Source organism: Caloenas nicobarica, chromosome 5, assembly GCF_036013445.1.
Source record: "Caloenas nicobarica isolate bCalNic1 chromosome 5, bCalNic1.hap1, whole genome shotgun sequence".
Classification (NCBI taxonomy): Eukaryota; Metazoa; Chordata; class Aves; order Columbiformes; family Columbidae; genus Caloenas; species Caloenas nicobarica.
In genome coordinates, this window is record NC_088249.1 from 67401071 (window position 1) to 67424545 (window position 23475).

At 65.9% G+C, this 23475-nt stretch overlaps 6 protein-coding genes across 7 annotated transcripts; 4 read left to right on the forward strand and 2 right to left on the reverse strand.

Moving 5' to 3' along the window:
• The first annotated feature begins 573 nt into the window (after positions 1-573).
• UNC93B1 (unc-93 homolog B1, TLR signaling regulator) lies at positions 574-5846 on the forward strand. Its single transcript, XM_065635990.1, is given in 13 exon segments — positions 574-706; positions 709-757; positions 1488-1593; positions 1670-1811; positions 1899-2052; positions 2129-2290; positions 2354-2483; positions 2572-2665; positions 2747-2871; positions 2940-3122; positions 3203-3476; positions 3667-3785; positions 3907-5846. Coding segments are annotated over 13 exon segments (1941 nt in total). The 3' UTR covers positions 4177-5846.
• Positions 5847-6100: 254 nt separating this feature from the next.
• On the forward strand, positions 6101-9178 carry MAX (MYC associated factor X). Its single transcript, XM_065636014.1, has 5 exons — positions 6101-6206; positions 6403-6429; positions 7550-7657; positions 8018-8141; positions 8228-9178. Exons 1-5 carry the CDS (start codon positions 6171-6173, stop codon positions 8413-8415), a joined length of 483 nt encoding a protein of 160 aa, XP_065492086.1. The 5' UTR covers positions 6101-6170; the 3' UTR covers positions 8416-9178.
• A 195-nt stretch (positions 9179-9373) lies between these two features.
• On the reverse strand, positions 9374-13322 carry FNTB (farnesyltransferase, CAAX box, subunit beta). The gene is made up of 12 exons (XM_065636013.1): positions 13201-13322; positions 12321-12385; positions 12070-12142; positions 11726-11817; positions 11214-11360; positions 11026-11109; positions 10820-10906; positions 10616-10745; positions 10385-10517; positions 10013-10124; positions 9829-9943; positions 9374-9736 (listed from the first exon to the last, which is right to left on the reverse strand). The coding sequence occupies exons 1-12, from the start codon at positions 13288-13290 to the stop codon at positions 9629-9631; spliced, it is 1236 nt and encodes a 411-aa protein (XP_065492085.1). The 5' UTR covers positions 13291-13322; the 3' UTR covers positions 9374-9628.
• Positions 13323-15618: 2296 nt separating this feature from the next.
• RAB15 (RAB15, member RAS oncogene family) lies at positions 15619-18283 on the forward strand. Its single transcript, XM_065636154.1, has 7 exons — positions 15619-15742; positions 16841-16901; positions 17031-17091; positions 17174-17251; positions 17326-17415; positions 17986-18051; positions 18125-18283. Exons 1-7 carry the CDS (start codon positions 15619-15621, stop codon positions 18278-18280), a joined length of 636 nt encoding a protein of 211 aa, XP_065492226.1. The 3' UTR covers positions 18281-18283.
• Positions 18284-19211: 928 nt separating this feature from the next.
• Positions 19212-20219, forward strand: GPX2 (glutathione peroxidase 2). 2 transcript variants are annotated; one of them, XM_065636564.1, is made up of 3 exons: positions 19212-19343; positions 19614-19784; positions 19869-20219. In XM_065636564.1, exons 1-3 carry the CDS (start codon positions 19212-19214, stop codon positions 20217-20219), a joined length of 654 nt encoding a protein of 217 aa, XP_065492636.1. The 2 variants fall into 2 exon arrangements, with proteins under 2 accessions (XP_065492636.1, XP_065492637.1); XM_065636565.1 differs by lacking the exon at positions 19212-19343 and having other exon boundaries at positions 19560-19784.
• A 684-nt stretch (positions 20220-20903) lies between these two features.
• On the reverse strand, positions 20904-22556 carry CHURC1 (churchill domain containing 1). The gene is made up of 4 exons (XM_065636015.1): positions 22484-22556; positions 22275-22410; positions 21771-21841; positions 20904-21332 (listed from the first exon to the last, which is right to left on the reverse strand). Exons 1-4 carry the CDS (start codon positions 22520-22522, stop codon positions 21240-21242), a joined length of 339 nt encoding a protein of 112 aa, XP_065492087.1. The 5' UTR covers positions 22523-22556; the 3' UTR covers positions 20904-21239.
• Between the last annotated feature and the right edge of the window lie 919 nt (positions 22557-23475).

Below are 23475 nucleotides of genomic sequence, written 5' to 3' on the forward strand. Positions count from 1 at the left end.
ATGCTTTCCCCCCAGGCAGCATCCCAGTTTGGCACCATGAACTTGGCCGTGGTGCCTGGGGCAGCCCCAGGAGCCAGATCCAGCTTTTAGAGGGGCACACGTGTCCCCAAGCAGCCCCGACCAGGCACATGTACCCAAGGGAGAGCAGAGCATCAGTACATGGAGTGGGCTCCTGGGGGGGTGCCAGGTCCCAATTTGGGATGTGTCTGGGGAGCAGATGCTCCACACGGCCCCTGGGGAAGGGAACAACCCCAGAGCAAGGGAGTCCCAGCGCACACATTGCTCCCTGGCAGCTCCCGGGGACCCACAGGGGTTGTCCCCCTGTGTCCCCCATCCCGCAGGACTCACAACCTCAGCACCTTCCCCCAGCACATCTCAAGAATCCTCCGGTACCGGCTGGGCCGGATCTTGCCCCGGCTCCCCGTGACGGAGATTTCAGCCTCCCCACCGCACCCCGAGGTGCCCCCCACCCTGCCCTGCGGCACCGGCACCGCTCGGCTGCGGGCACCCTGGCATCGCCACCTGCCTGGGCGCCCTCCTGGCCCCACATTTTGGTGACGTGGGGACAGGAGGATGCTCTGTCACCCCCCAAACCTGCCCTGCACCCCCAAAGCGGGGTGTTCCCCCCCCCATCCACACACCCCGTCACATCCCCTGGGCCGGGAAGGGGAAGCGAGAGCAGCAGAGCCTGGGGCCGGCACCCGGCACTGCGGGGCACCCCGAGCTGGCAGCAACCGCGGGGCAGCGCCGGGGGCTGGTGGGAGATTTGGGGGTGCTGGGGGGTGGACAGGGGTGCTGGGCAGGGGGTGGGATGGGGGCTGTGCGGGTTGGGGTGGGTGCTGTGCAAGGGGGGGTGCAATGGGTGATGTGCAGGGGGGGTCGGGGTGCTGTGCAGTTTGGGGTGCAATGGGTGCTGTTCAGGGGGGGTGAGGGTGCTGGGGAGGGGATCAGGGCTCTGTGCAGTTTGGGGTGCTATGGGTGCTCTGCGGGGGGGTCAGGGTGCTGAGGATGGGCACAGGGCGGGCACCGGGGGTGCACGCAGGAGGCAGCGGCAGCACAGATGGGTGGGAACCGGGACCCAGGAGTGCGAGACACGGGGGGTGCGGGACCCCGTGGGGGTGCGGGACACGGGGGATGCGGGACCTCGCGGGGGTGCGGGAGCGGCTCCTTTAAACTCCCACGTCCCGCCCGCCCCGTCCGAAAGAGGAAGCGGCGCCCGCCCCGCCCCGGGCCGGCCCCGCAGCTCCGGGTGCGGGGGTGCAAGGTCCAGGGGTGCTGGGTGCGGGCGTTGGGGTGCTGGGGGCCGGGGGAGGGTGCAAAGCACACGGGTGCACCGTGCGCGGGGTGCAGGGTGCAAGGTGTAGGGGTGCAGGACACAGGGGTGCAGGGTCTGGCGGTGCTGGGGGGCAGCTCTGGGGGTACAAGACAGATGGGTGCAGCATTTTGGGAGTGCAAACAGGGTCCCCCCAACCCCTGCCACCATCCAGGCCCCCCCCGCTAGAGGCAGAGATGGAGAAAGACCCCGACTACCTCCAGGACGCGGCCAACGCGGTGGCGGGTGACAGGCTGGGCGCTGAGGGGACAGAGGCGCAGGTGAGATCAGGGGACACTCATGGGGACCGGGACCGCGGTGGCCGTCCTCAGGGCTGAGTGTGGGGGTCCCCCGCAGCTGGATGACTTTGTGGGGGCTCACCCCGACTACAATGAGGAGGAGGAGGAGCAGAAATATTTCCGCCGCAAGCGCCTGGGCATTGTGAAGAATGTGGTGGCCGCCAGCCTGGCTGGCACACTCACCTACGGCGTCTACCTGGGTACGGCCCTGTCTCCACCCTGGGGACACCCCTGCTGTGTCATGGGGGGCTCAGGGTGGGGGGTGACAGCCCGGGGACGCCCCTCAGGCCTCCTGCAGATGCAGCTGATCCTGCACTATGACGAGACATACCGGGAGGTGAAATACAGCAACATCCAGCTGGAGGATATCGACCACAAGGTGCTGATGGGCATCAATGTCACCCCCGTTGCCGCATTGCTCTACACCCCCGTCCTCATCCGGTACGTGCAACACCCCCCGCGCCCCAGCCAGCCCCCCAGCACAGGCACTCACGCTTCCCTCTCCTTGCCCTGGCAGGTTTTTCGGCACCAAGTGGGCCATGTTCCTGGCAGTGGGGATCTACGCCCTCTTCGTCTCCAGTAACTACTGGGAGCGCTACTACACACTGGTGCCCTCCGCCGTGGCCATCGGGGTGGCCATCGTGCCCCTTTGGGCTTCCATCGGCAACTACATCACGCGGTAAGCAGCTGGGGGGACGGACGGGGGGGCTGGGGGCTCCGGCTGACCCACTGTGCCGCGCAGGATGGCACAGAAGTACTACGAGTACGTCAACTACAAGGAAGAGCACGTGCAGGAGCAGCAGCGGGCGCCACGGGGAGCCTGCAACACTTACATCGTCGTCTTCCAGACCGTGTTCTACACCTGCTTCCACGTGAGCACCAGCGGGAACCACGGCATGGGCCGGGGGCCCACACCGGGCAGCCCGGCGCTGAGCTTCCCCCCCATTCTCCACCTTGCAGCTCAGCTTTGTCTGCGCTCAGATGCCGATGCTCTTCTTCCTCAACAACTACCTGTACCAGCTCAACCACACGCTCTACGGCGTCAAGCACTGCGGTGAGCGCAGGACGGCGCGGTGGCGCGGGACAGCGCGGTGGCACCGGGGCTGAGCACGGTGCGTGTGTGTCCCCTTGGCAGGGACGCTGAGCCACGGCACGCTGCCCGGCTTCAACACCACGGTGCTGCAGAGTTTGCCCCGCAGCGTCAACCTCATCATCGTGGAGAGCGCGCTGATGGGGGCCGCCTTCCTCGCCATGCTGACGGTGAGTGCTGAGGTGGGCGGGGGATGCGCCACAACACCAGCGGTGACTCACCGGTGACCGTGCGGCAGGTTCTGGTGCTCTGCGGTTCAGCGTATCGGCCCACGGAGGAGATCGACCTGCGCAGCATCGGCTGGGGGAACATCTTCCAGCTGCCGTTCAAGCACATGCGGGACTATCGCCTGCGGCATCTCTTCCCCTTGTTCATCTACAGTGGCTTCGAGGTGCTTTTTGTCTGCACCGGCTTCTCCCTGGTAGGGCCTGGGGAGAGGGCAGGGGGGTGACAGAGTGGGGACAGTCTGTCTGGGTGACACCGAGCTTGTCCTCGCTGCAGAACTACGGCGTGTGCGCCCTGGGGCTGGAGAAGTTAGCGTATCTCCTCATGGCCTACGGCTTCTCTGCCTCGCTCTGCTCCAGCCTGGCTCTCAGCACGCTGCGCCTGCGGCGGCAGATCCCGCTGCTGGCCGGAGCCTTCGTCCACGCCGCCCTCCTGGTGACACTCTTCTGCTGGGCACCAGAACCCCGACTCGTGGTCCAGGCGCCTCTGCTCTACACCATAGCTGTGCTCTGGGGCATGGGGAGTGCCCTCAACAAGACTGGCATCAGCAGTGAGTACCGGGAACGTCCCTGTCACAGCTTCTCTTGTCCTCTGGCACCACAGCTTGGTGGTCCCCAGCTCCTCGGACCCGCTGACAAGGGGCAGGACAGACCCACTGTGGCTGGGTCCTGCCAACGGTGCCACAAGAGGGGACACCGGCACAGGAGGGGGATGCTGACAGCCGGTCCTCTCTGTCACAGTCCTCCTGGGCATGTTGTACGAGGACAAGGAGCGCCAAGACTTCATCTTCACCATCTACCACTGGTGGCAGGCCCTCGCCATCTTCACTGTCTACTTGTGGTCGGAGCTGCCCATGAAGGTAAGGCTGGGTGGGTGGCTGTCCCTGCAGTGTCCCCTGGCTGGCTCTGTCACCCTGGGGACCTGCCAGGCTCAGGGCGGGGTGCAGCATCACACCGTTCCCCCATTTTGTCTTCCTGAAGGCCAAGCTCTCCATCATGCTGGTGACGCTGGCGGTGGCGGTGGGGACTTATCTCTGGATGGAGCACAAACTGGCGCAGCATGTGGCCTATCGCCTGCCCCGCATCCCGCGTCCGCGCCTCAGGATGCACGGCTACTGCTACTTGGAGGAGGACGACTCAGACGAGACCGGCTCGGAGGGTGACGGCGGCAACGACGACAACGACGAGCGGCCGGCGGAGTCCACCAGCAGGGACGAGCTGCCAGAAGATGATGAGAACCAGCTGGGTTAGAGGCAGCCTAGAGACAGTGGCCCCCCCCTGCCCTCTGAACCTGAAGTGGTGTCCACAGCCCTCCCTGGAGCTACCCAAACCCCTTGAGCGGGCCCAAACCTCCACAAATTCCCCTCAGGTTGGGCTTGAACTACCCCCCACCAAGCCCCACAGGCCCCCAAGCCAGCCCCACAGCCCCTCAGGCCAGGCCCACAGCTCCCCCAAGCAGCCCCACAGCCCCTCAGGTCGGCCCGCAGCCCCCCAGCCCCCTGAGGTCCGGTAATTCTTTGGAATTCACTTCTGATCCTAATGACCAGGACTGATCAGTCAGGAAGAGAGTATAAAGAACAGGTCAGGTATAACACCATCCTTCTAGATATATAATCAGAGTTTTCAGTAAGTCATTGGTTAGGGAAAACCTGAACCAAAGGTTACTGTATTCCATTCCATTTACTGGCTGCCAATGCACTGCGTCCCTCTTGAGTTTAATCCCTTTTTGAAAGGAAGTAGTGAGCTCCATACTATAGTTCTGCAGCATCCAAAAAAATACTACCTTTTGGTTGTTTTAAACCTTCTGTCCATGATTTCCCTTGTGTGCCACCTACTAGAAAAAGTGAGTGAAAGCTTCTCTTCACAAGCCATCATTTTATATAATTCAATCATCTTCCCTTAGTCACCCAGACATTGTCACTTTTGTCTTTTTCAAACAGAAAAGTCCAAGTGTTGATAGTCATGCTTTAAACAGAAACCATTCTCTATGTTTTATTATTCTTTTCTACCTTTTATCTAGTTTTATTGTTCTTTTCTACCTTTACCTTCTTTCTGACCTGGGAAACCAGAGCTTCACACTGTTCTCTAGTTGTGGCCATGCCAGTGATCTACACAAAGACGTCACAATTTTTTTCTGCTTCATTCTGTCTTCCTTTTCTAATAATTCCAGGTATTTTTGACTTGGAGCTGGAAATGACGTTTCCAAAGAATTACCTGTAGATTACCCCCGCATAGGCCAGGCCCACAGCCCCCCAGTCAGCCCCACGACCCCCTGAGGTAGCACATCCGAGAGGGCCCAGTCCACCTTTTCACAGAATCACAGGATGTCAGGGATTGGAAGGGACCTCGAAAGCTCATCCAGTGCAACCCCCCCGCCGGAGCAGGAACACCCAGATGAGGTTACACAGGAAGGTGTCCAGGCGGGTTGGAATGTCTGCAGAGAAGGAGACTCCACAACCTCCCTGGGCAGCCTAGGCCAGGCTCTGGCATCCTCATCGGGAAGACGTTTCTTCTCATATTTAAGTGGAAGCTCGTGTACTCCAGTTTGTACCCATTGCCCTTTGTCTTACCATCGGTTGTCACCGAGAAGAGCCAGGCTCCATCCTCCTGACACTCCCCCTTTATATATTTGTAAACATTAATGAGCTCACCCCTCAGTCTCCTCTTCTCCAGCTCAAGAGCCCCAGCTCCTCAGCCTTTCCTCACACGGGAGATGCTCCACTCCCTTCAGCATCTTCGTGGCTGTGCTGGACTCTCTCCAGCAGTTCCCTGTCCTTCTGGAACTGAGGGGCCCACAACTCGACACAATATTCCAGATGCAGCTCCACTCCCTTCAGCATCTTCGTTGCTTTGCACTGGACTCTCTCCAGCAGCTCCCTGTCCTTCTGGGACCTTTGCCACCCTACGGCTCAATAAAAGTCCCCCCACACCCCCTCCGCTGCCTCCGTGTTTCGCCCTCGCGTCGTCGCGGCCTCTCCGCCCTCCATGAGGGGAAAGAAGTAGCGGTGCCACCCCTGGGCGGGGACTACAACTCCCGGCGTGCACCGCGCTCCCGCGCGGTGCACGCCGGGAGTTGTAGTCCCCGCCCAGGGCTTTTTCGCCGCCCCGCCTCCCTCGGCGGACTCGCTCACCCACAATCCCCCGCGCAGACGAGGGGGCGAGGTCACGTGCGCCGCCCGGCGGCGCATGCGCGCTGCGGGCTGTTGTTGTGGCGGCGCGGCCCGCGGCTCACCCGGCCGGGAGCGATGAGCGACAACGATGACATCGAGGTGGAGAGCGACGTGAGTCTGACCCCCGGCACCGCCACACACCCCCCCGGCCCTCCCCGACACCTCCCCTCGCTGCCCGTAGCGCTGGGGGGAAAGGGGCAGCGCGGGGGGGGGTAACGTTTGGTTCGTGTCTCCTTCCTCCTCCTCCTTATGGGCCCGGTTCCCTTCACCTTCCTCTTCCTCTTCCTCCTTCCCGGGCTCCCCTCAGGAGGAACAGCCGAGGTTTCAATCCGCGGTACGTCCCGGGACCGGGAACACGTGGGGGCGAGAGGGGCGGGGTGTGGTTTTTTTTTTTTTGGGGGGGGGGTGACATGGGGGGGTGGGACTTGTGTCCCTTGGGGGGCTGGGTCACTTGGGGGGACACACTGTGGGGCTGCGGCTTTGGGGGGGACGTATGGGGTTTATGTGTTTTGGTGGGGACATGTGGGGTTTATGTGTTTTGGGGGGGGGATCTGTGGGCCTGGGGCTCCTGGAGGGGGCTGGGAATTTGGGGGTGTCCTGTGGGGCTGGGGCTCTTATAAGGGGGAAATGGAGTTGTAGGTTTAGGGGGGGTGTGACATGGCGGGGAGGCTTGTGTCTGTTGCGGGGATGGGTCACTTGTGGGGACACACTGTGGGGCTGGGGCTTTGTGGGGGGGACATGTGGGGTTTATGTGTTTTTGGGGGGGATCTATGGGCCTGAGGCTCCTGGGGGTGGCTGGGGATTTGGGGGTGTCCTGTGGGACTGGGGTTCTTGTAAGGGAGAAATGGAGTTGTAGGTTTGGGGAGGGGGGACATGTGGGGGTTATGTCTCTGGGCGGGGATGTGTGGGGCTGGGGCTCTTTAGGGGAGGGGGAGTGTGGGGCTGGGGCTTTTGTGGGGGTGTCTGGGGGGGTTATGTGTGGGGCTGCGTCCGTTTTGGGGGAGGAGATGTGGGGGTTGTATCATTTGGGGGCATCTGTGGAGCTGCTTCTTGGGGGGCTATATATGGGGGATTTGGCATGTGGGGTTATCTCTTGGCAGAGGGTGGATGGGGGGACCTGTGTCTGGTTGGTTTTTGGGGGGCCATGCCCCAGGGGGTGCAGGACAGGATGCTGGGCCCTGTTCCCCAGCTCTGCCCCCCGGCAAGGCCCAGGGCTGCCCTGGCAGCAGGAAGGGAAGAAACCGAAAGCACCGGGAGGCGCCTCCTTCCCACGCCCCAGTGCTGCCGCTGCGCTGGAGCGGCAGCCGCAGGGGCTTCGGCCGAGCTCCTGCACCAGCTCTGGGCACCTCATTCACTTTTGGGACCCCGTGGGCAGCACCCACGGGCGAGGGGAGCAGGTGGGGGTTCTCTCCAGGGTGCCACCCCCTCTGACTCCTCTCTCCCTTCCCTCGCAGGCCGACAAACGGGCTCATCACAACGCGCTGGAGCGCAAGCGCAGGGACCACATCAAGGACAGTTTCCACAGCCTGCGGGACTCCGTCCCTTCCCTCCAGGGAGAGAAGGTGAGTTTATGGAGGGTGGTGGGTGCCCCGGCCCGCGGCACCGAGGCTGGACGAGGATTTCCGCAGCCTGGACCTGGTGGTGGCTTCTCATTTTTGGATGCCGCTGTGGGGGACGTTTTGGCGCTCTCAGCCCAAGCTGAGCACCGTCAACGGGGTCCAAAAATGACCCTTCATGGAGCCGCCAAGGCTTTCCCTCACCACAGGCATCCCTGGTGGGTTTCAGTTCCCCTAGTAACATCGGCACAGCAGAGTAACCAAAATCCTTCCTGCTGTGCTGCGGGTGGGACGAGGCAGCCAAAACGCTGTCATTTTTCCCCAGGCAAGGTCTTTATCTTGCTGTTTATCCCACTATTGCAACAGGCATCCCGGGCCCAAATCCTGGACAAAGCCACAGAGTACATCCAGTACATGCGCCGGAAAAACCACACACACCAGCAGGACATTGACGATCTCAAAAGGCAAAACGCTCTCCTGGAGCAGCAAGGTGAGTGAGGGGGGTGTTCAGGGGACCTGGGGCGGGGGTGACACATGCGGCAGAGTCCCGGGTGACGTGGTGGCCCTGCCCTGCAGTGCGCGCGCTGGAGAAAGCCCGGTCGAGCGCCCAGCTCCAAGCCAACTACCCCGCGACGGACAACAGCCTCTACACCAACCCCAAGGGCAGCGCCATCTCCGCTTTCGACGGCGGCTCCGACTCCAGCTCCGATTCGGAACCTGATGAGCCACAGAGCAGGAAGAAGCTGCGCATGGAGGCCAGTTAGGCCCTCCCAGGGCCCCCCCTGCTGCTCTCAGCTGCCCATAAGGACTCTCTTCCTTCTCTCGTAGAGGCTCTCGGACTGCAGCTTCCCAGCCCTCCCCGGCCCCTTTCCCCGCTCCAAACCCCACGGCCCCGGGGGGAGCCGGCCAGGCAGGGGCCTCGCAGCGCCTGACAGACTTGGGGGGGGGTCACACAATGTCCCTGCCACCCCCCCCCCGACAATTAGCGAGCCCCCCTCCCCTCTCTGTTCTGATTTTTTAGGAGCATTTCTATTTATACCCGGGGACCACGGCACTCCTGAGCTGCAGGGTGAGGCTGCGCAGGAGCCCAGCAGCCCCCCCTGTGCCCCCCCCCAAAAGGCCAGACCCTGTGGGGAGCTGCGCATCCCCCCGCCCCGACAAGCCCCGGGGGGGTGGGTCTCGCTATTTATTTTCTGCGTGTGCAATTCCACCTGCCCCCAGCACCTGCGAGAGCCGGCAGGGGGGGCAGCACCCGCACCCCTCTGCAGCACGGGGCTGGGCTGGGTGGGCTGCACGTGGGTCTTGCCCCCTCCTCCCTCCCTCCCTCGCCCCCCCCGACCCCTCCCCACCTCCGTGGCATTTTCTGAACTCTAGTGTCCCCTCCCTGCCCCATAGGTGACCCCCCCCCCTTCCCCATTTTGATGCCATTCATTCCATGGATCTAAAGGTATGTTGTACATACTGCCCAGAGTTGTCTTGCAAGTTAAGGCTTCCCTTTACTATAAGACTATAAATAATAAAACAAAAAAAAAGCTTATTTTATCCTTCCCCATGGTAACTGCCTGTTCTTGGGGTGGGATGTGGGGGGCGAGGTGGCACCAGGGCGGCCCCCGAAACAGCCCGCACTCAGTGTCACCTCCTGCCCCGTGTCCCCAGGGCCGCCAGTGGTGGCACAGAGGCGGTGGCAGCGACGTGTGCTCCCCGCGCACAGAACACAGCAGCTGTCGGTTCTGCTTTATTGATGCCAAAAGCTCCGCCGCGGCCCGTGGCCCCCCCCAGCTCCCGCCAGGGGGGTCGGCGAGGTGCCTGGGGGGGGGCACAGCGGGTGCTGGCGGCCACGGGCCGGGCCGCTTTTTGGTATTGCTAGCACCCTGAGGACCTCGCTCTGCCCGTCTGAGATGCCACAGCGGCCTCCCCATCGACCCTGGGGCTGGGGGGCCGCTCTGCAAAGTCCGGGGGGACTGTGGGACCCCCCCCTTACTCAGCAGCCGCCGGCTCCAGGTTGGGCACTGGCAGCTGCAAGAAATGCATCACCGCTCTCACCACCTTCTCCGGGGCAATGTTGTAGACGGGGTGCGTAGCCTGCTGCGAGAGAGGGGGAGCGGAAAAAGAGGTTAAAAATGTCTTTTTTGGTGCCGTGGAGGACGGGTTGAGTCCTGGCAGCTCGTGACACCTACCAGGCGGTTCTCAGGGACCCCCAGGACCACCTCGTGGTGGTGGTCACCGCTGCCGAAGTGCTGGGCGATGGCCAAGCCGCTCAGGCAGTAGCAGGTGTGGTAGAAATCCCGGGACCTTGGGGGGATATTGGGGTGCTGAGGGGGTGTACGGAGCACCAGGCAGCCCCCCCAGGCTGGTACTCACTTGCCCGGCTTGTCGAGCAGCCCCCCGGCCGGGCACTGGCAGCACAGCAGGATGTATTCCTGCAGCGCCGACTGGTCAATCATCCAGCGGGTCATGCTGAGTGCCGCATCGCCTGGAGTGGGGGAGACAGTGAAATGCCTGGAGGGGGCCTGGGAAGGTGGAAACCCCCCGCCGGGGTCTTCCTGCACCCCCTAGGGAACTATCGAGGTGTCCGGTTAAGCCTCAGTGCCAAAAACCCCCCCGAGAACAGCGACACGAGGAGCCACAATCACTCTGCGCTTTGTTCGCTCACTAAACCACCTTCACCCCTCTCTGGAAATGCCGTTTTGGGGGGGGGCAGAGGCGGCCGGCACCCCCCGGTGTGTGACTCACCCCTGGCATGGAGGGCGCGGTGGAGCAGGGGCAGGAGCCCGGCTTGCCAGAAGGAGTAACACCCGTCCACCAGCTTGTTGCAGCGGCCCTGGAAGCCGCCCTCAAAGCGCATCTGCCGATGGGTCACCCAGCGCTGCGCGGGAGGGACAGGAGCGCGTGGCAGCATGGGGACAAGGACCCCCCCGTGGCCAAGACCCCCCCAAACCCGGCAAGAGCCACGGTGCTGCTCACCAGCAAGCTCCGGAGATCCAGGAGATGTTCCTGCTTGAGGATGACCAATGCCGCCATGCCACAGAAGGTGTAACCGCCGTGTGCCTCCATCCCCGGCACCCCGCCGATGCCACCCTCCCAGTTCTGGCACCTGCGCGGGCATGGGGGTCAGGATGGCACTGACACAAGGGACTGTCCCTTGTCCCCACGTCCCCTGGCGCTCACCTCGCGATCCACTCGGCCGTCCCGGCGAAGAGCGCGGGTGTCAGGATGTTGGTGAGCGAGGCCACGGAGGCGGCGCAGTAGGCGCTTCTGCAGGAGATGGGTGCTCAGAACCACGGCATCAGGTCCCCACTGTGGCACCAGGTCCCCCCCACATCACCAGCCCCGCTTCGTGACACCCAACTGTCCCCCTGCCGGTGTTCACCCACCTGACGTCCACCTCGCCGCCGATGTGCATGAGGAAGGAGCCATCGGGCTGTTTCAGCGAGTGCAGATACTCCAGCAGCTTCTTCCTGCAAAAGCCGGGAGGCTACGAGGGGGGGACACAAGTCTTGTCCCCCCCCAGCCCCGCACCAGCCACCCAGACCCCCCCACGCCACCCAGGTGCCGGCCGTACCTGTCGATGACACCGAACGCCTCCTCAGTGCCGATGATGCAGAGTGCGTTGACAGCGGCGTAGGTGGGGGCGAGGTGGGGGTCCTGGCCGGGGCCCCCCCCAAAACCGCCCTGGGGGCTCTGGCAGCGGCTCAGGAACTGGCAGACACTGGGGCAGGCAGGGGGAGGGCGGGGAAGGGGCTCAGGGCTCCCCGGCCTCACCCCCAGCACCCGGCGGGGTGATAACAGGGCCAGCCCAGCCCCATTCCCGCCCCCGTGCCCCCCCAAAGTCAAGGTTCTCTCTCTCCCCCATCTCCGTCCATCACAAGACGCGGAGCGCGAGGCAATGGCCAGAAGAATGGGTGGCATTGATGGCACTGACAAAGCGCTCCTTTGCTGCCGCCAGCGCGGGGACAGCGGGAGGTGGCACCTCTGGCATCACGCGGGTGGCCCACGGGGCCACCAGGTCCAAGATGGGGGTCCCCAGGCTGCTGTCGTGCCCCCCCCAGCTCTTGCTACCCCAGTGTCACTTACTCAGAGGCGACTGACTGGGGAATGGGCTCATCCAGCAGCTCCAAACTGTGCAGGATCCAGTAGCAGAGCCAGGGCCGGCTGGCGTCCAGACACTGCGGGGACAACAGGGGACAGTCAGGATGGCGGGGGGGCGGCATGGGGCCTGGGGGTGCAGGCAGGAGCAGGCAGCGCTCTCGCAGGAGAGCCGACAGGCAGGAGAACCCCCAGAGCTGCTGCAGCATCAACACAGCGACAAGCACAACCCACGGGGACACCAGGAACCGCTGCCTCTGCCCCCGGGGCTGGCAGTGACAGACTGGGGACAGCAAACGCCCAGTGACAACCCCGGCGGCAGCGCCACGTACCTCGTAGGCTTCGGTCAGCTGCCGGAGGCCTCGCTTCAGGTAGTGGAAGTGCTTCTCCCGGTGCAGGACGAACCTGGAAGGACAGGCAGGACAGGGCTCGCGGGGAAAGCGCCGCAAGGGACACCGGCCGATGTCACCGCGCCCAGGGCCGGTGGCTGCGAGAAGGGGTCGGTCCTCTGCTCTGGGTCTCAGCAGCTGCCGCAGTCACCGGTTTGAGGGGGGATTCATTTATTTATTGACACTGAACTTACTGCGAGGCGTGATGGTTGGTCTTGCAGGCGTCAAAAACCTCCTGCACAATCTCTTCCACCTTGGTCTGCCGCAGGTGACAGCGTGGGGACACGTGGGGCGAGGGCAGGGGGGACACAAAAGCCACGGTGAGCTCCAGAAAGTGTCCCAAACACGGTCCCCTCCCCGTCCCCTCGATCCCGGGGGCTCCTGCCCCGTCCCAGGGGTTACCGGTGGCATCACCTCATCGCCTTCTCCAGCAAAACCAAAGCGACCAAAAGCCACTCGGTCCCATCTGCCCACGGAGCAGCTTAGCGGGAGCTTAGGCCCGGGATTAGGCGGGACTCAAGCAGCAGCAGTTTTAAAGACAGAGTTCGGTTTGCCCCGGGACGCCCCACGGAAAACGCCACGGCCCCCTCCCCTCCCGCTAAGGCCGGGACGGCGCTGCGGGGTAAACCGGCACTTGTGCCACCGTCCCGAGTTTAGACTCGAGCTTAACGCCCTGCTGGCGCCGTCCCAAGCCGGGATCATCCCCCCGGGTCTCCAGGCAACACCCCGGCTTTGGCGGGGGTGTCTCGGGAGGGGTGACAGGGACAGCCCCGGCCCCCGTGTCCCGCCGGGACCCCCCCGGGGCGGGAACCGCCGCCGCCGCCTTTCACCCGGTCCCGGCCCCCCCGGGAGCGCCGGCACCGCCGGGGCGGGACAGGGGGGGTCCGGCTGCCCCCCAGGACCCCCCCAACCCCCGGGGAGGCGCGGGGTGACCCGCGCCACAACCCCGCGGGTGTCCCCCGGGAGCCGCCGTGCCCGGCGGGTGCCCCCCCCGAGCCCCCCGGTGACCGGAGCCCCGGGGCGGGGGGAGGTGGATCTCGCAGCCCCGCCCCAGCGCCCCCCCCGTCCCCGCACCTGCTCGGCGGAGGTGGCGGTTCTCAGCCCGTCGTCCCGCAGCCGCCGCCGCCCGCCCTGCTCGCGGGGGGGGGACGAGGCTCCCGCCATGCTGCGGGGGCAGCGGCGCGACGGCGGCCGGGCGGGGACACGCGGCCACGCCCCCCCTGACCACGCCCCTCCTGGCCACGCCCCCGCGCCCCGCCCACGGCACCGCCCCGCCCGCGCGTGCGCGCTGGGAGCCGGCTGGGGAGCGTGTCACCGCGCTGTGACGTCATGCCGGGCCACCCGGCTTATTGCGTCACTGCAGCGCTGTGTTGCGTCATCGCGCGGCGTTGTCGCGCTGTGCTGCCTCGTCAGGCCGGGGCGCCGCATCGTCGCACTGCATGGCGGCATCACAGGATCACAGAGCGTCAGGGGTTGGAAGGGACCTCGGAAGCTCCTCCAGCCCAACCCCCCGCCGGAGCAGGAACACCCAGCTGAGGTCACACAGAAGGTGTCCAGGCGGGTTGGAATGTCTGAGAGAAGGAGACTCCACAACCTCCCTGGGCAGCCTGGGCCAGGCTCTGGCACCCTCACCGGGAAGATGTTTCTTCTCAAATTTAAGTGGAACCTCCTGTGTTCCAGTTTGCACCCATTGCCCCTTGTCCTGTCACTGGTTGTCACAGCGAAGAGCCTGGCTGCATCCTCCTGACACTCCCCCTTTCCATGTTGATCCCCATGAATGAGCCAGCCCTCAGTCTCCTCTTCTCCAGCTCCAGAGCCCCAGCTCCTCAGCCTTTCCTCACACGGGAGATGCTCCACTCCCTTCAGCATCTTTGTTGCCCTGCGCTGGACTCTCTCCAGCAGTTCCCTGTCCTGCTGGAACTGAGGCGCCCAGAACTGGACACAATATTCCAGATGTGGCCTCACCAGGGCAGAGCAGAGGGGCAGGAGAACCTCCCTCGACCTCGTGTCACAGCATCGCGGCACTGGGGTGACAGCTGTGTTGCGTCATCGCGCTACAGCGCCACAGCATTGCAGTGCAGCACCGCATCATATCATCACCCTGCGGCACTGCATCGCGGCACTGGAGCGCTGCATCGCATCGTCACACCACTGCGTCATCAGACTGCAAGGCTGCGTTGTCACACCACGGAGCTGTGTCACCCTCTGTGCCGCAATGCTGCCGCGCGGCAGGCTGGCACTGCACGGCGGTGCAGTGCCACTGCTGCAATGCCACCTCGCCGCACTGCAGCACTGCATCACTGCATCACTGCACAGCGTCCGCCCCACAGTGCTGCCCCGTGCGCTGCTGCGCTGCACCCTGCTGCAGGCTGCACTGCACCGGCCAGGCCTGCGCTGCCCCGCTGCACCCCCTGCTGCGTGCTGCACCCCCTGCTGCGTGCTGCACCCCAGCACCCAGCGCTGCACCCCAGTGCTGCACCCCAGCACCCAGCGCTGCACCCCAGCGCGGCACCCCAGCACCCAGCACTGCACCCCAGCACCCAGCGCTGCACCCCAGCGCTGCACCCCAGCACCCAGCACTGCACCCCAGCACCCAGCGCTGCACCCCAGCACCTGCCACTGCACCCCAGGACCCGCTGCGGCTCCCATTTGCAGCCCTGCCTGTGAGGCCACCCTGCTCCACCCTGGGGACACTCCAGCCCTGGGGACATCTCACTGTCCCCTGGTGCATCCCTGAGTGCCCCTCACAGTCCCTCCATGGGGTTCTGTGGTGCAGCTCCGTGTGTCACCCCAGTGTCCCCTGCTGCACTCCCAGCTGTTGCCCCTTGTGTCCCTCACTCTCTGCTTGGGGGTCCATAGTGTGACCCTGGATGTCTCCTCCCCATATCCCCCACTGCATACCCTGCATCCCTCACTGCAGCCCCTGTGCTCCCCTTGATGCCCCAGAGCATCTCCCGATGCCCCCACCCATGTCCCCTTGTCCATCTCGTGTGTCCCCCAGTGTCCCAGAGCACATCTCCCAGTGTCCCCAACAGTGTCCCCCGTACACCCCGGCCGCTCCCCAGTTTGCATCCCCCGTGTCCCCCGCGGTGCCCCCAGAGCACCTCCCGCTGCACCCCCGATGTATCCCCTGTGTCCCTCGCGTCCCCCTCCCGGTGCTCCAGCCCATCTCCCGGTGTCCCCGCCCGGTGCATCCCCGATGTCTTCTCCCCCCGTTCCCCACCGCATTCCCCGCTGCATCCCCGGTGTCTCCCCGGTGCTCCGTCCCCCACATCCCCCTCCCGGTGCCTCAGCCCATCTCCCGGTGTGTCCCCCCGGTGCATCCCCGATGTCGCCCCCGTTCCTCACAGCATCCCCCGGTGCATCCCCCGCCCTCCCGCCCCCGCCCCGCGCCCCGCCCCGGTGCCACCCGGCGCGGCGGCGGCAGCGCAGCGCTCCCGCCCCCGGTAACGGCGGCAGCGGCGGCCCCGGCCCGGCCCGGCCCGGCCCGCCATGGCCAAGCAGTACGACGTGCTGTTCCGGTTGCTGCTGCTGGGGGACTCGGGCGTGGGCAAGACCTGCCTGCTCTGCCGTTTCACCGACAACCAGTTCCACCCCGCCCACATCTCCACCATCGGTACCGGAGCGGGGGAACGGGGAGAAGCCGGCGGCAGCAGCACCGGGGAGCGGGGGAGCCGGGGGGAGCGGGCAACGGAGGCCCTGGGGAGCAACGGCACCGGGGGATTTGGAGCACCGGGGAGCGGCAGTACCGGGAAAGCGTGGGCACGGGGGAACCGGGGAGCCGTAGGCACCGGGGAACGGGAAAACTGTAGGCACCGGGGAACCGGGAGCTCAGGGGAACCGCAGCACGGGGAGACGGGAAACCGTGGGCACCGGAGAACCGTGGCACTGGGGAGCCGGGAGCACCGGGCAGCTGCAGCACGGGGAAAATGGGAAACCGGCGGCAGCGGAGAGCCGCGGCACCGGGCAGCGGCGGCACCGGGGAACCGGGAAACCGCGGACACCGGGGAGCCGGGAAACCGTGGCACGGGGAGCGCTGGGGAACCGGGAGCACCGGGCAGCTGCAGCACCAGGGAACCGGGGAACGGGAAAACCTCGGGGACCGGGAAACCGCGGGCACCGGGCAACCGGTAGCACCGGGCAGCCACAGCACCGGGAAACTGTGGGAACCGGGGAGCCGCGGTACCGGGAAACTGGGGACACAGGGAGCTGTAGAACCGGGAAACCGAGTGCACCAGGCACCCATGGCACCTGGGAAACTGTGGGCACCGGGTAATCGCGGTACCGGGGAACTGGGAGCACTGGGGAGCTGTGGCACTGGGAAACTGGGAGCACCGAGCAACCGTGGCACGGGGAAACCGGGAGCACCAGGGAGCTGCGGCACTGGGGAACCGAGGGCACCCGCCCGGCAGCGGGGCCATGACCAGCACCCACACAATGACCCAGCACCCACACAGTGACCCAGCACCCACACGGTGACCCAGCACCGGGGCCTGCCGGGCCTGGGACCGGCTGTGGGCACCGGCACCGAGCTGCTGCCGGGGCACTGGGCACTGGGTGGGCACGGGGGAGCCCTGGCACCCGGTTTGGCAGCACGGTGTGGATTGGGGTGGACCAGAAGAGGGTGCGGGGACCAGAGGGACCCTGGTGACAGCAGCAGCCGTGATGGGGAGACACGCCGAGGCACCGCGTAACTTTCCCCTCCCCATCCCAGGCGTCGACTTCAAGATGAAGACGATCGAAGTGGACGGCATTAAGGTGCGGATACAGATCTGGTGAGTGCCAGGGGGAGTTTAGGGAGGGGGGGCCTGGTCCTGCTTCCCTCCCCGCCAGGGTGAGGGCTGAGGTCCAGGCACCTTGTGCCGTGGGTGGTGGCACCGACTGACCCGCTGTCCCCGCTGCAGGGACACGGCGGGGCAGGAGCGGTACCAGACCATCACCAAGCAGTACTACCGGCGTGCACAGGTATGGGGTGCCTCCAGGAGAAGGGAAACTGAGGCACGGAACGGGGCTGGGGGGTATAAATGGCCGCCCCCCGCTCCCACAGGGCATCTTCCTGGTGTACGACATCAGCAGCGAGCGCTCCTACCAGCACATCGTGAAGTGGGCCAGCGACGTGGATGAGGTGGGGGTACAGGGGTGTAGAGGGGTGGTCCCCCATGGCGGGGGGGTTCTCACGCCGCCCCCCCTCCTCCCCAGTACGCACCTGACGGCGTCCAGAAAATCCTCATCGGGAACAAGGCGGACGAGGAGCACAAGAGGCAAGTGGCCAGAGAGCAAGGGCTGCAGGTGAGCGGGGGCGGGCGTGCGCCCCCGGGCGGGGCAGGGACCCCTCCTGCACCCCCAGGGTGGCCAGGGCCCCCCCCGCGCCCTCAGCATGGCCAGGACCCCCTCCAGCCACCTCGTGCACTCTCCAGGGACCCCAACAACCACCCTGCACCCCGAGCATCCCCAGGTCCCCCACCCAGCACAGCCAGGGACCCCCCACCCTCCTGCAGTCTTCTCCATAGCCAGGGACCGCCCCCCCAGCCCCCAGTGCATCCAGGGATCCCCCCAGTTCCTGTGCACCCCCAGAGGTGCTCCCTGTTCCCCCCCCAGCATGTTCAGGGACACCCCCTGCACCTCCAGCATGGTCCCATGCACACCCAAAGCACCCGGTGACCCCCCCAGGGACCCCTGCACCCAGTGCCCCCGTGCCCAGTGCCCAGCCCCAGGGATGCTCCCAAACCAGACCCTCAGTGCCAGCTCGTCCGTCTGTCCACGCCTGGCTGTGCACATGCTGGGGGTGGAGGATGCTGGGGGTGACCCCCCCATCGCCCCCCCAAATCACGGTGCCACTGCCGGCCCCTCGCCCTGCAGCTGGCCAGGGAGTACGGGATGGATTTCTACGAGACCAGCGCCTGCAGCAACCTCAACATCAAGGAGGTGCGGGGGGGCTGGGGAGGGCTGGAGGGGACCGGGGGGGTCCCCCAGGCTCACCCCCCCTCCTGTCCCCCAGTCCTTCACGCGGCTGACGGAGCTGGTGCTGCAGGCGCATCGCAAGGAGCTGGAGGGGCTGCGGGGCCCCCCCCGCGCCCCCACCCTGGCCGGCCTGGAGGAGGATGAGCAGCAGCCCCTGGGAAGCGAGGACACCCCCAAAACCTGCTGGTGTTGAAGCCTGGGCCCCCCCTGGCCCCCCCACTCCCCGGGCTGTGTTTTGGGGGGGGCACGATGGGTGTGGGATTGGGGCAGCCCCAGTGTGAGGGGAGCGGCGGGTGCCTGGTGGTGGTGGGGACCCAAGACCCCACCTGGGGGTGGCGGGGGCCGGGCAGGTGTCGTGGGGGTGCCCCCCATCCCAGAACCCGGGTGGGGTGGGGAGGGTGTCACGGAGGCTCCGTGCCCACCCTGTGCCCATGGCCCCCCCCCGGTTTTACACACACACACACATACAGTTTGCAAAATAAAGGTGATGCTGGAGGCGGCCTGTGGCTCCTGTGCTGCCGCGGCGGGGCTGTGGGCACGGTGCCATGCTGGTGGCATGGTGACACGATGGCTGCGCCCCAACAGAGCCGCCGGCACCACGGGGCAGTGGCACAGGCAGCGCCAGGACACCGCAACCCGAGCGGGCATCAATAATTGAGGCTGTGCCGGGGCCACCGGGACGGTGTCCCCTTTCCAGGCTGGGGACGGGTCTGGGGGGCACCGTGCCCGTCACCGCTGGGACTGTTGGCTTGGCCCTGGCTGTGGGTACAGGGACAGGGCCAGCACGGTCAGACCGGATGGTGGTGGGCACTGGGATGCTGCTGGGCACTGGGATGAGCGGGTACCAGAGTGATGGTGGGTGCCAGGACAATGGTGAGTACGGGGGTGACAGTGAGTACCAGGACAATGGTGGGTACAGGGGTGATGGTTGGCACCCCAGCAGACAGTTACCAGGGTTGATGCTGGCACTGGGGCCAGTGGCCACTGGGACTGGTGGGCGCTGGGGGAGAAGGCAGCAGGCACGGAGATGGCGATGTCAAGGCAGCCGCAGGGAAGGAGAAGCACTGGGACACCCGTCCCTTCCATTGCTCACCCTGCTCTGAGCCACCCACCTCCTGCACCCCATGCAGCCCCAGCTCCCGGAGTCCCGTTATTCCCCGACACCCACGGGTGCCCCCAGCCCGCGCCCCATGGCATCCCGCAGCTCGCGGGCACGGGGAAGAGCAGCCGCGCCGCACCATGAATTATTGAGGCAGGTAGGAGCATCGCCTTGGCCCCGCGCCACCCGCATCCTCGTCCTCCCCACCCGGTGTGGATGCCGGCGGGTGGGACGGGTGGGATGGCTCTGGTTTCTGCCAGCTCACAGCAGGGAGATGAGACCTTTGGAGCCCAACACATCACGTGGGCGCCGGGCAGCCCTTAAGGCGCCAACGGGCGCAAGGGGGGGTTAAACCAACCGCGCGCCCGCAGCCATGAGCATCCCCATCGCCAAGTCCTTCTACGACCTGAGTGCCACCTCCTTGCAGGGGGAGAAGGTGGATTTCAACGTCTTCCGGGGCCGCGTGGTCCTTATCGAGAACGTGGCGTCTCTCTGAGGCACCACGGTGCGGGATTACACCCAGCTCAACCAGCTCCAAGCCCGCTACCCCCGCCGGCTGGTCGTGCTGGGCTTCCCCTGCAACCAATTTGGCTACCAGGTAAGCCCCTGGGGGTCAGCGCGGGTGTGAGTAGGTGGGGGAAAAAACACGGCAGGACCTCGGCTTTCTCCTTCCCCACCACAGGAGAATGGGACCAACGAGGAGATCCTCAACAGCCTGAAGCACGTGCGGCCGGGGGGCGGCTTCGAGCCCAATTTCACCCTCTTCCAGAAGTGCCAGGTGAACGGGCAGGACACCCACCCCGTTTTCGCCTACCTGAAGGCTCACCTGCCCGCGCCGGCCGACGAGGCCACGCACCTGATGGCCGAGCCCCGGTTCCTCACCTGGAGCCCGGTGCGGCGCTCCGACATCTCCTGGAACTTCGAGAAATTCCTGGTGGGGCCGGAGGGGGAACCTTTCCGACGCTACAGCCCCCGCACGCCCACCGCCCAGCTGGAGCCCGACATCCAGCGCCTCCTCAAACTGGCCAAGTAGGGCTGGCTCCGGTGTCCCCCCCCTCAACGCCAGTTGCCACCCCCCCAGGATGGCCCCAGCTCTCTGCCGGGTGACAGCCCTCCCCGAAAACGCTGTGGGGAGGGGGCTTGATGGGGCAGAGGGCTGGAGCCACCAGGGTGGCGCGGGCTGGCAGCAATAAATGAGCCGGAGGGAGCGTGTCTGTGTCCGCGTGTTTTTTGGGGATGGGGGGGGAAGCTGCCGGGAACCAGCCCCGGAGTGCCAGATCCAGGAAACGGCGGTGGTGGGATGGAGCGGTGCCAGGCAGGCAGCACCCGCGGGTGTTGGTGGGGCTGGGTGCCAACAGCAGCTCCCCACCCCAGGCGAGCGATTTCGGTTCACCTGGCCCCAGGAACACACATCCCTTGGCAGGGCAGGGCTGGTGTCACACACCCCAGGGAAATGGGCCTGGGGGGGTGAAGTGACCCCCACATGAGCTCCACACAGCCCCTGCGGAAGCAAAATTAATTTATTTCTCAGTGGGAGTTGGCAGGGCACTGGTGAGCGGGGTGGGTGCTGGGACGAGGGGAAGGGCAGGATCTGGTATGGGGGGGAGGAATCCCCCGGGAAAAGCCCCCCCCCGATCCCTGCGTCAGACCCCAACACCCTTCACCAGCTCCGGGGAGTGAAGCCCACCCCAAAGTGCTCCCGCCTGCACCACCGAGCTGTAACACATCACGTTTATTGCCCCACACAGGTGGGCTTCTGAGGCAGGTGGGGATCCTTCGAGACCCCTTTTTGGGGTGACAACATGCTGGGTCCCTTTTATGTCCTCAGCACAAAGGGGGCTCGGGCTGGGGTGCTCGCCCCCATTGCTGCGGTTGGGGTGGGAGCCGCAAGGCAGCGGGCACAGGTGAGCTGTCCCCAGGCACATCGGAGCATCCAGGTGTCTGCCACATCCAGGCTGGAGGTTCGGAGAACAGAATCATGTAAGGGATGGTGCTGTCACCGGGGATGTGATGGTTTCACAACACAGGACTCGTGTTGGGACACAAAGCGGCTTCAGAAGAGCGGAGTCATCTGGCGGGGGTCATCGGGGAGGATGCTGATGGAGTCCTCGGCGCGGCCGCAGAGCAGGCACAGCATGGTGTACTCCTGCGGTGGCACAGGACACCGGGGGGGGACTGTCACAGCCCCACGCCGGGCACAGCCAGGGAAACCCGAGCCGGAGCCAGCACCTGATCCTCTCGATTGCAATCAGACCTGGGGGGGATCTTGTTTCCCCCCACCCGGCTCCCCTGAGCCCATTTTCCAGTGTTTCGGAGCCAAACAGGCAATGTGCCAAGAAGAAGCGTGGACGAACCACAGGGCCCCCCCCAGCACACCGCCAGGTTTTACCGCTCTGGGCCACACACATCACAGACGTGGCTCCGAGGTGAGAGGTGAGCTGGGGGACTAGTGCCAGGGGGCTCCAGGTAGCCCAGAGCACAGGGATGTGGCTCCGAAACCTTCGAGGCTGGTGGCATGGCTTGGCTCTGAAGCCAGCCATGGCGGGGGGGGTTTGGGGGGGACAATGCGCTCCCCCGGGTGTACCTGGTAGTCGTCCACCACGCTGAAGGTGTACTCGTGGCGCGCGATGAGGTGGTGGCAGTTCTTGCACAGGTCTGCGCAGGGGAGGGGACAGCGGGTTAAGGGGACACGGCTGCTCCCAGCCCTGGGGTCACTGTCCCTGGGGTACTCCCTCCCGCCCCCCCAGTTCCCTCAGACCCTTGGGGACAAGCGCTGAGCGTCCCCCCAGACCTCAGGGCGGGTCCCAGAGCATCAAACCCCCCAACTGTACCCCCAGCACATATCCCCCTCCATGGCCATCAGCTCCCTCACACCCTCTCCCTTCCCAAACCCTGAGATCCCCTCGGGTGTCACCTCCCCAGCCCCTGCCCCCCCAGGAGCATCAACCATCTCCCCCCGCGTATCGGGCCCCCAAATTCCCCCCCCCCAAATTAACCCTCCCTCAGGCTTCCCCCCCCAGCCCTCCACCACCCCCCGACCCCCAAGCCCCAAAGGTTCCCGCCAGCGCTCAGGGCCCCCCCGGCGCACGGTCGTAGGTGACGATCTCCTCCCCGCCGTGCACGCCGGCCGCCCGGTTGCCGAGCAGCACGAAGTCCCGGCGGCCGCACTGCGCGCAGCCCACGAAGTTGAGGAGGAAGGAGCCGCCCTCCAGGCAGGTGGTGCCCTGCGGGGACAGCACACGGCTGGCACCGGCACCGGCACCGATGCCGCGGTGCCGCCGCCCGGCCCGGCCGTACCCGCTCCGGGTACTCGGTGCCCACGCAGCCCCCGCACATCCCGCTGCCGCCGCCGCGCAGATCTCGCGAGACTTCCGCGGCGGGGCGGGGCGTGTGGTGATAGCCCCGCCTCTGTGGGCGTGGCTCAGTGAAAATGAGCGCGTGTGTGGGCGGAGCGTGAGGAGAGGGCGGGGCTTTAAGGACAATGAATGCGTGTGGGCGGGGTTTAGTTGAAAGAGGGCGTGGCTTGTGGAGGGGCGGAGTTTGCCGTTAACGAGTGTATATATCGGCGGGGGCTTGTGATTGGGGGCGTGGTTTGCGGGAGAGGGCGGGGCCAGCGGCAGCCCCGCCCCCGCGCTCCCCGCCGGGTGCGGGCGGGGCTGTGTCCCCCACCCGAGCCCCCCGGGCTGGGTCCCCCCGGGGCCGCCCCGGGATGGCCGGGGCAGCGGCTGGGGAGCCGCCTCTGCTCCCCGCGCGGGGTGCAGCCCAGCGGGCAGCCGCTAGGGACGTCCCGGGGCTCCCTGCGGGACACATGGGGCTGGCTGGGGGGCGTGTGGGACCAGCTGGGGGCAAGCAGGGCTAATTGGGGGAGTGCCTGGGCTAGCTGGGGGACACCCGACCTAGTGGGGGGCACCTGGTGGTATCTGTGGGGGTGCCTGGGCTAGCTGGGGGGCCCCCAGGGCTAGCTGGGAGGTGCTTGGGACTAACTGGGGAGCCCCCAGGGCTACCCGGGAGTGCCTAGGGCTAGCCAGGAGCACTCCGGGGGCACCCTGGGGGGCACCCTGGGGGGCACCCGAGCTAGTGGGGGGCAGGCAGGGCTAGTCGAGGTACACGCAGGGCTAGCTGGGGGCTGCCTGGGACCAGCTGAAGGACTCCCTGGGCTAGCCAGCAGTGCTGGGGACTAGCCAGGGGTACTCGGGAGGAGCTGGGGGATACCCAGGGCTAGGGGGGGACACGCGAGCCTGGTTGGGGGGTGCATGGGACTAGTTGGAGGATCCCCAGGGCCAGCTGAG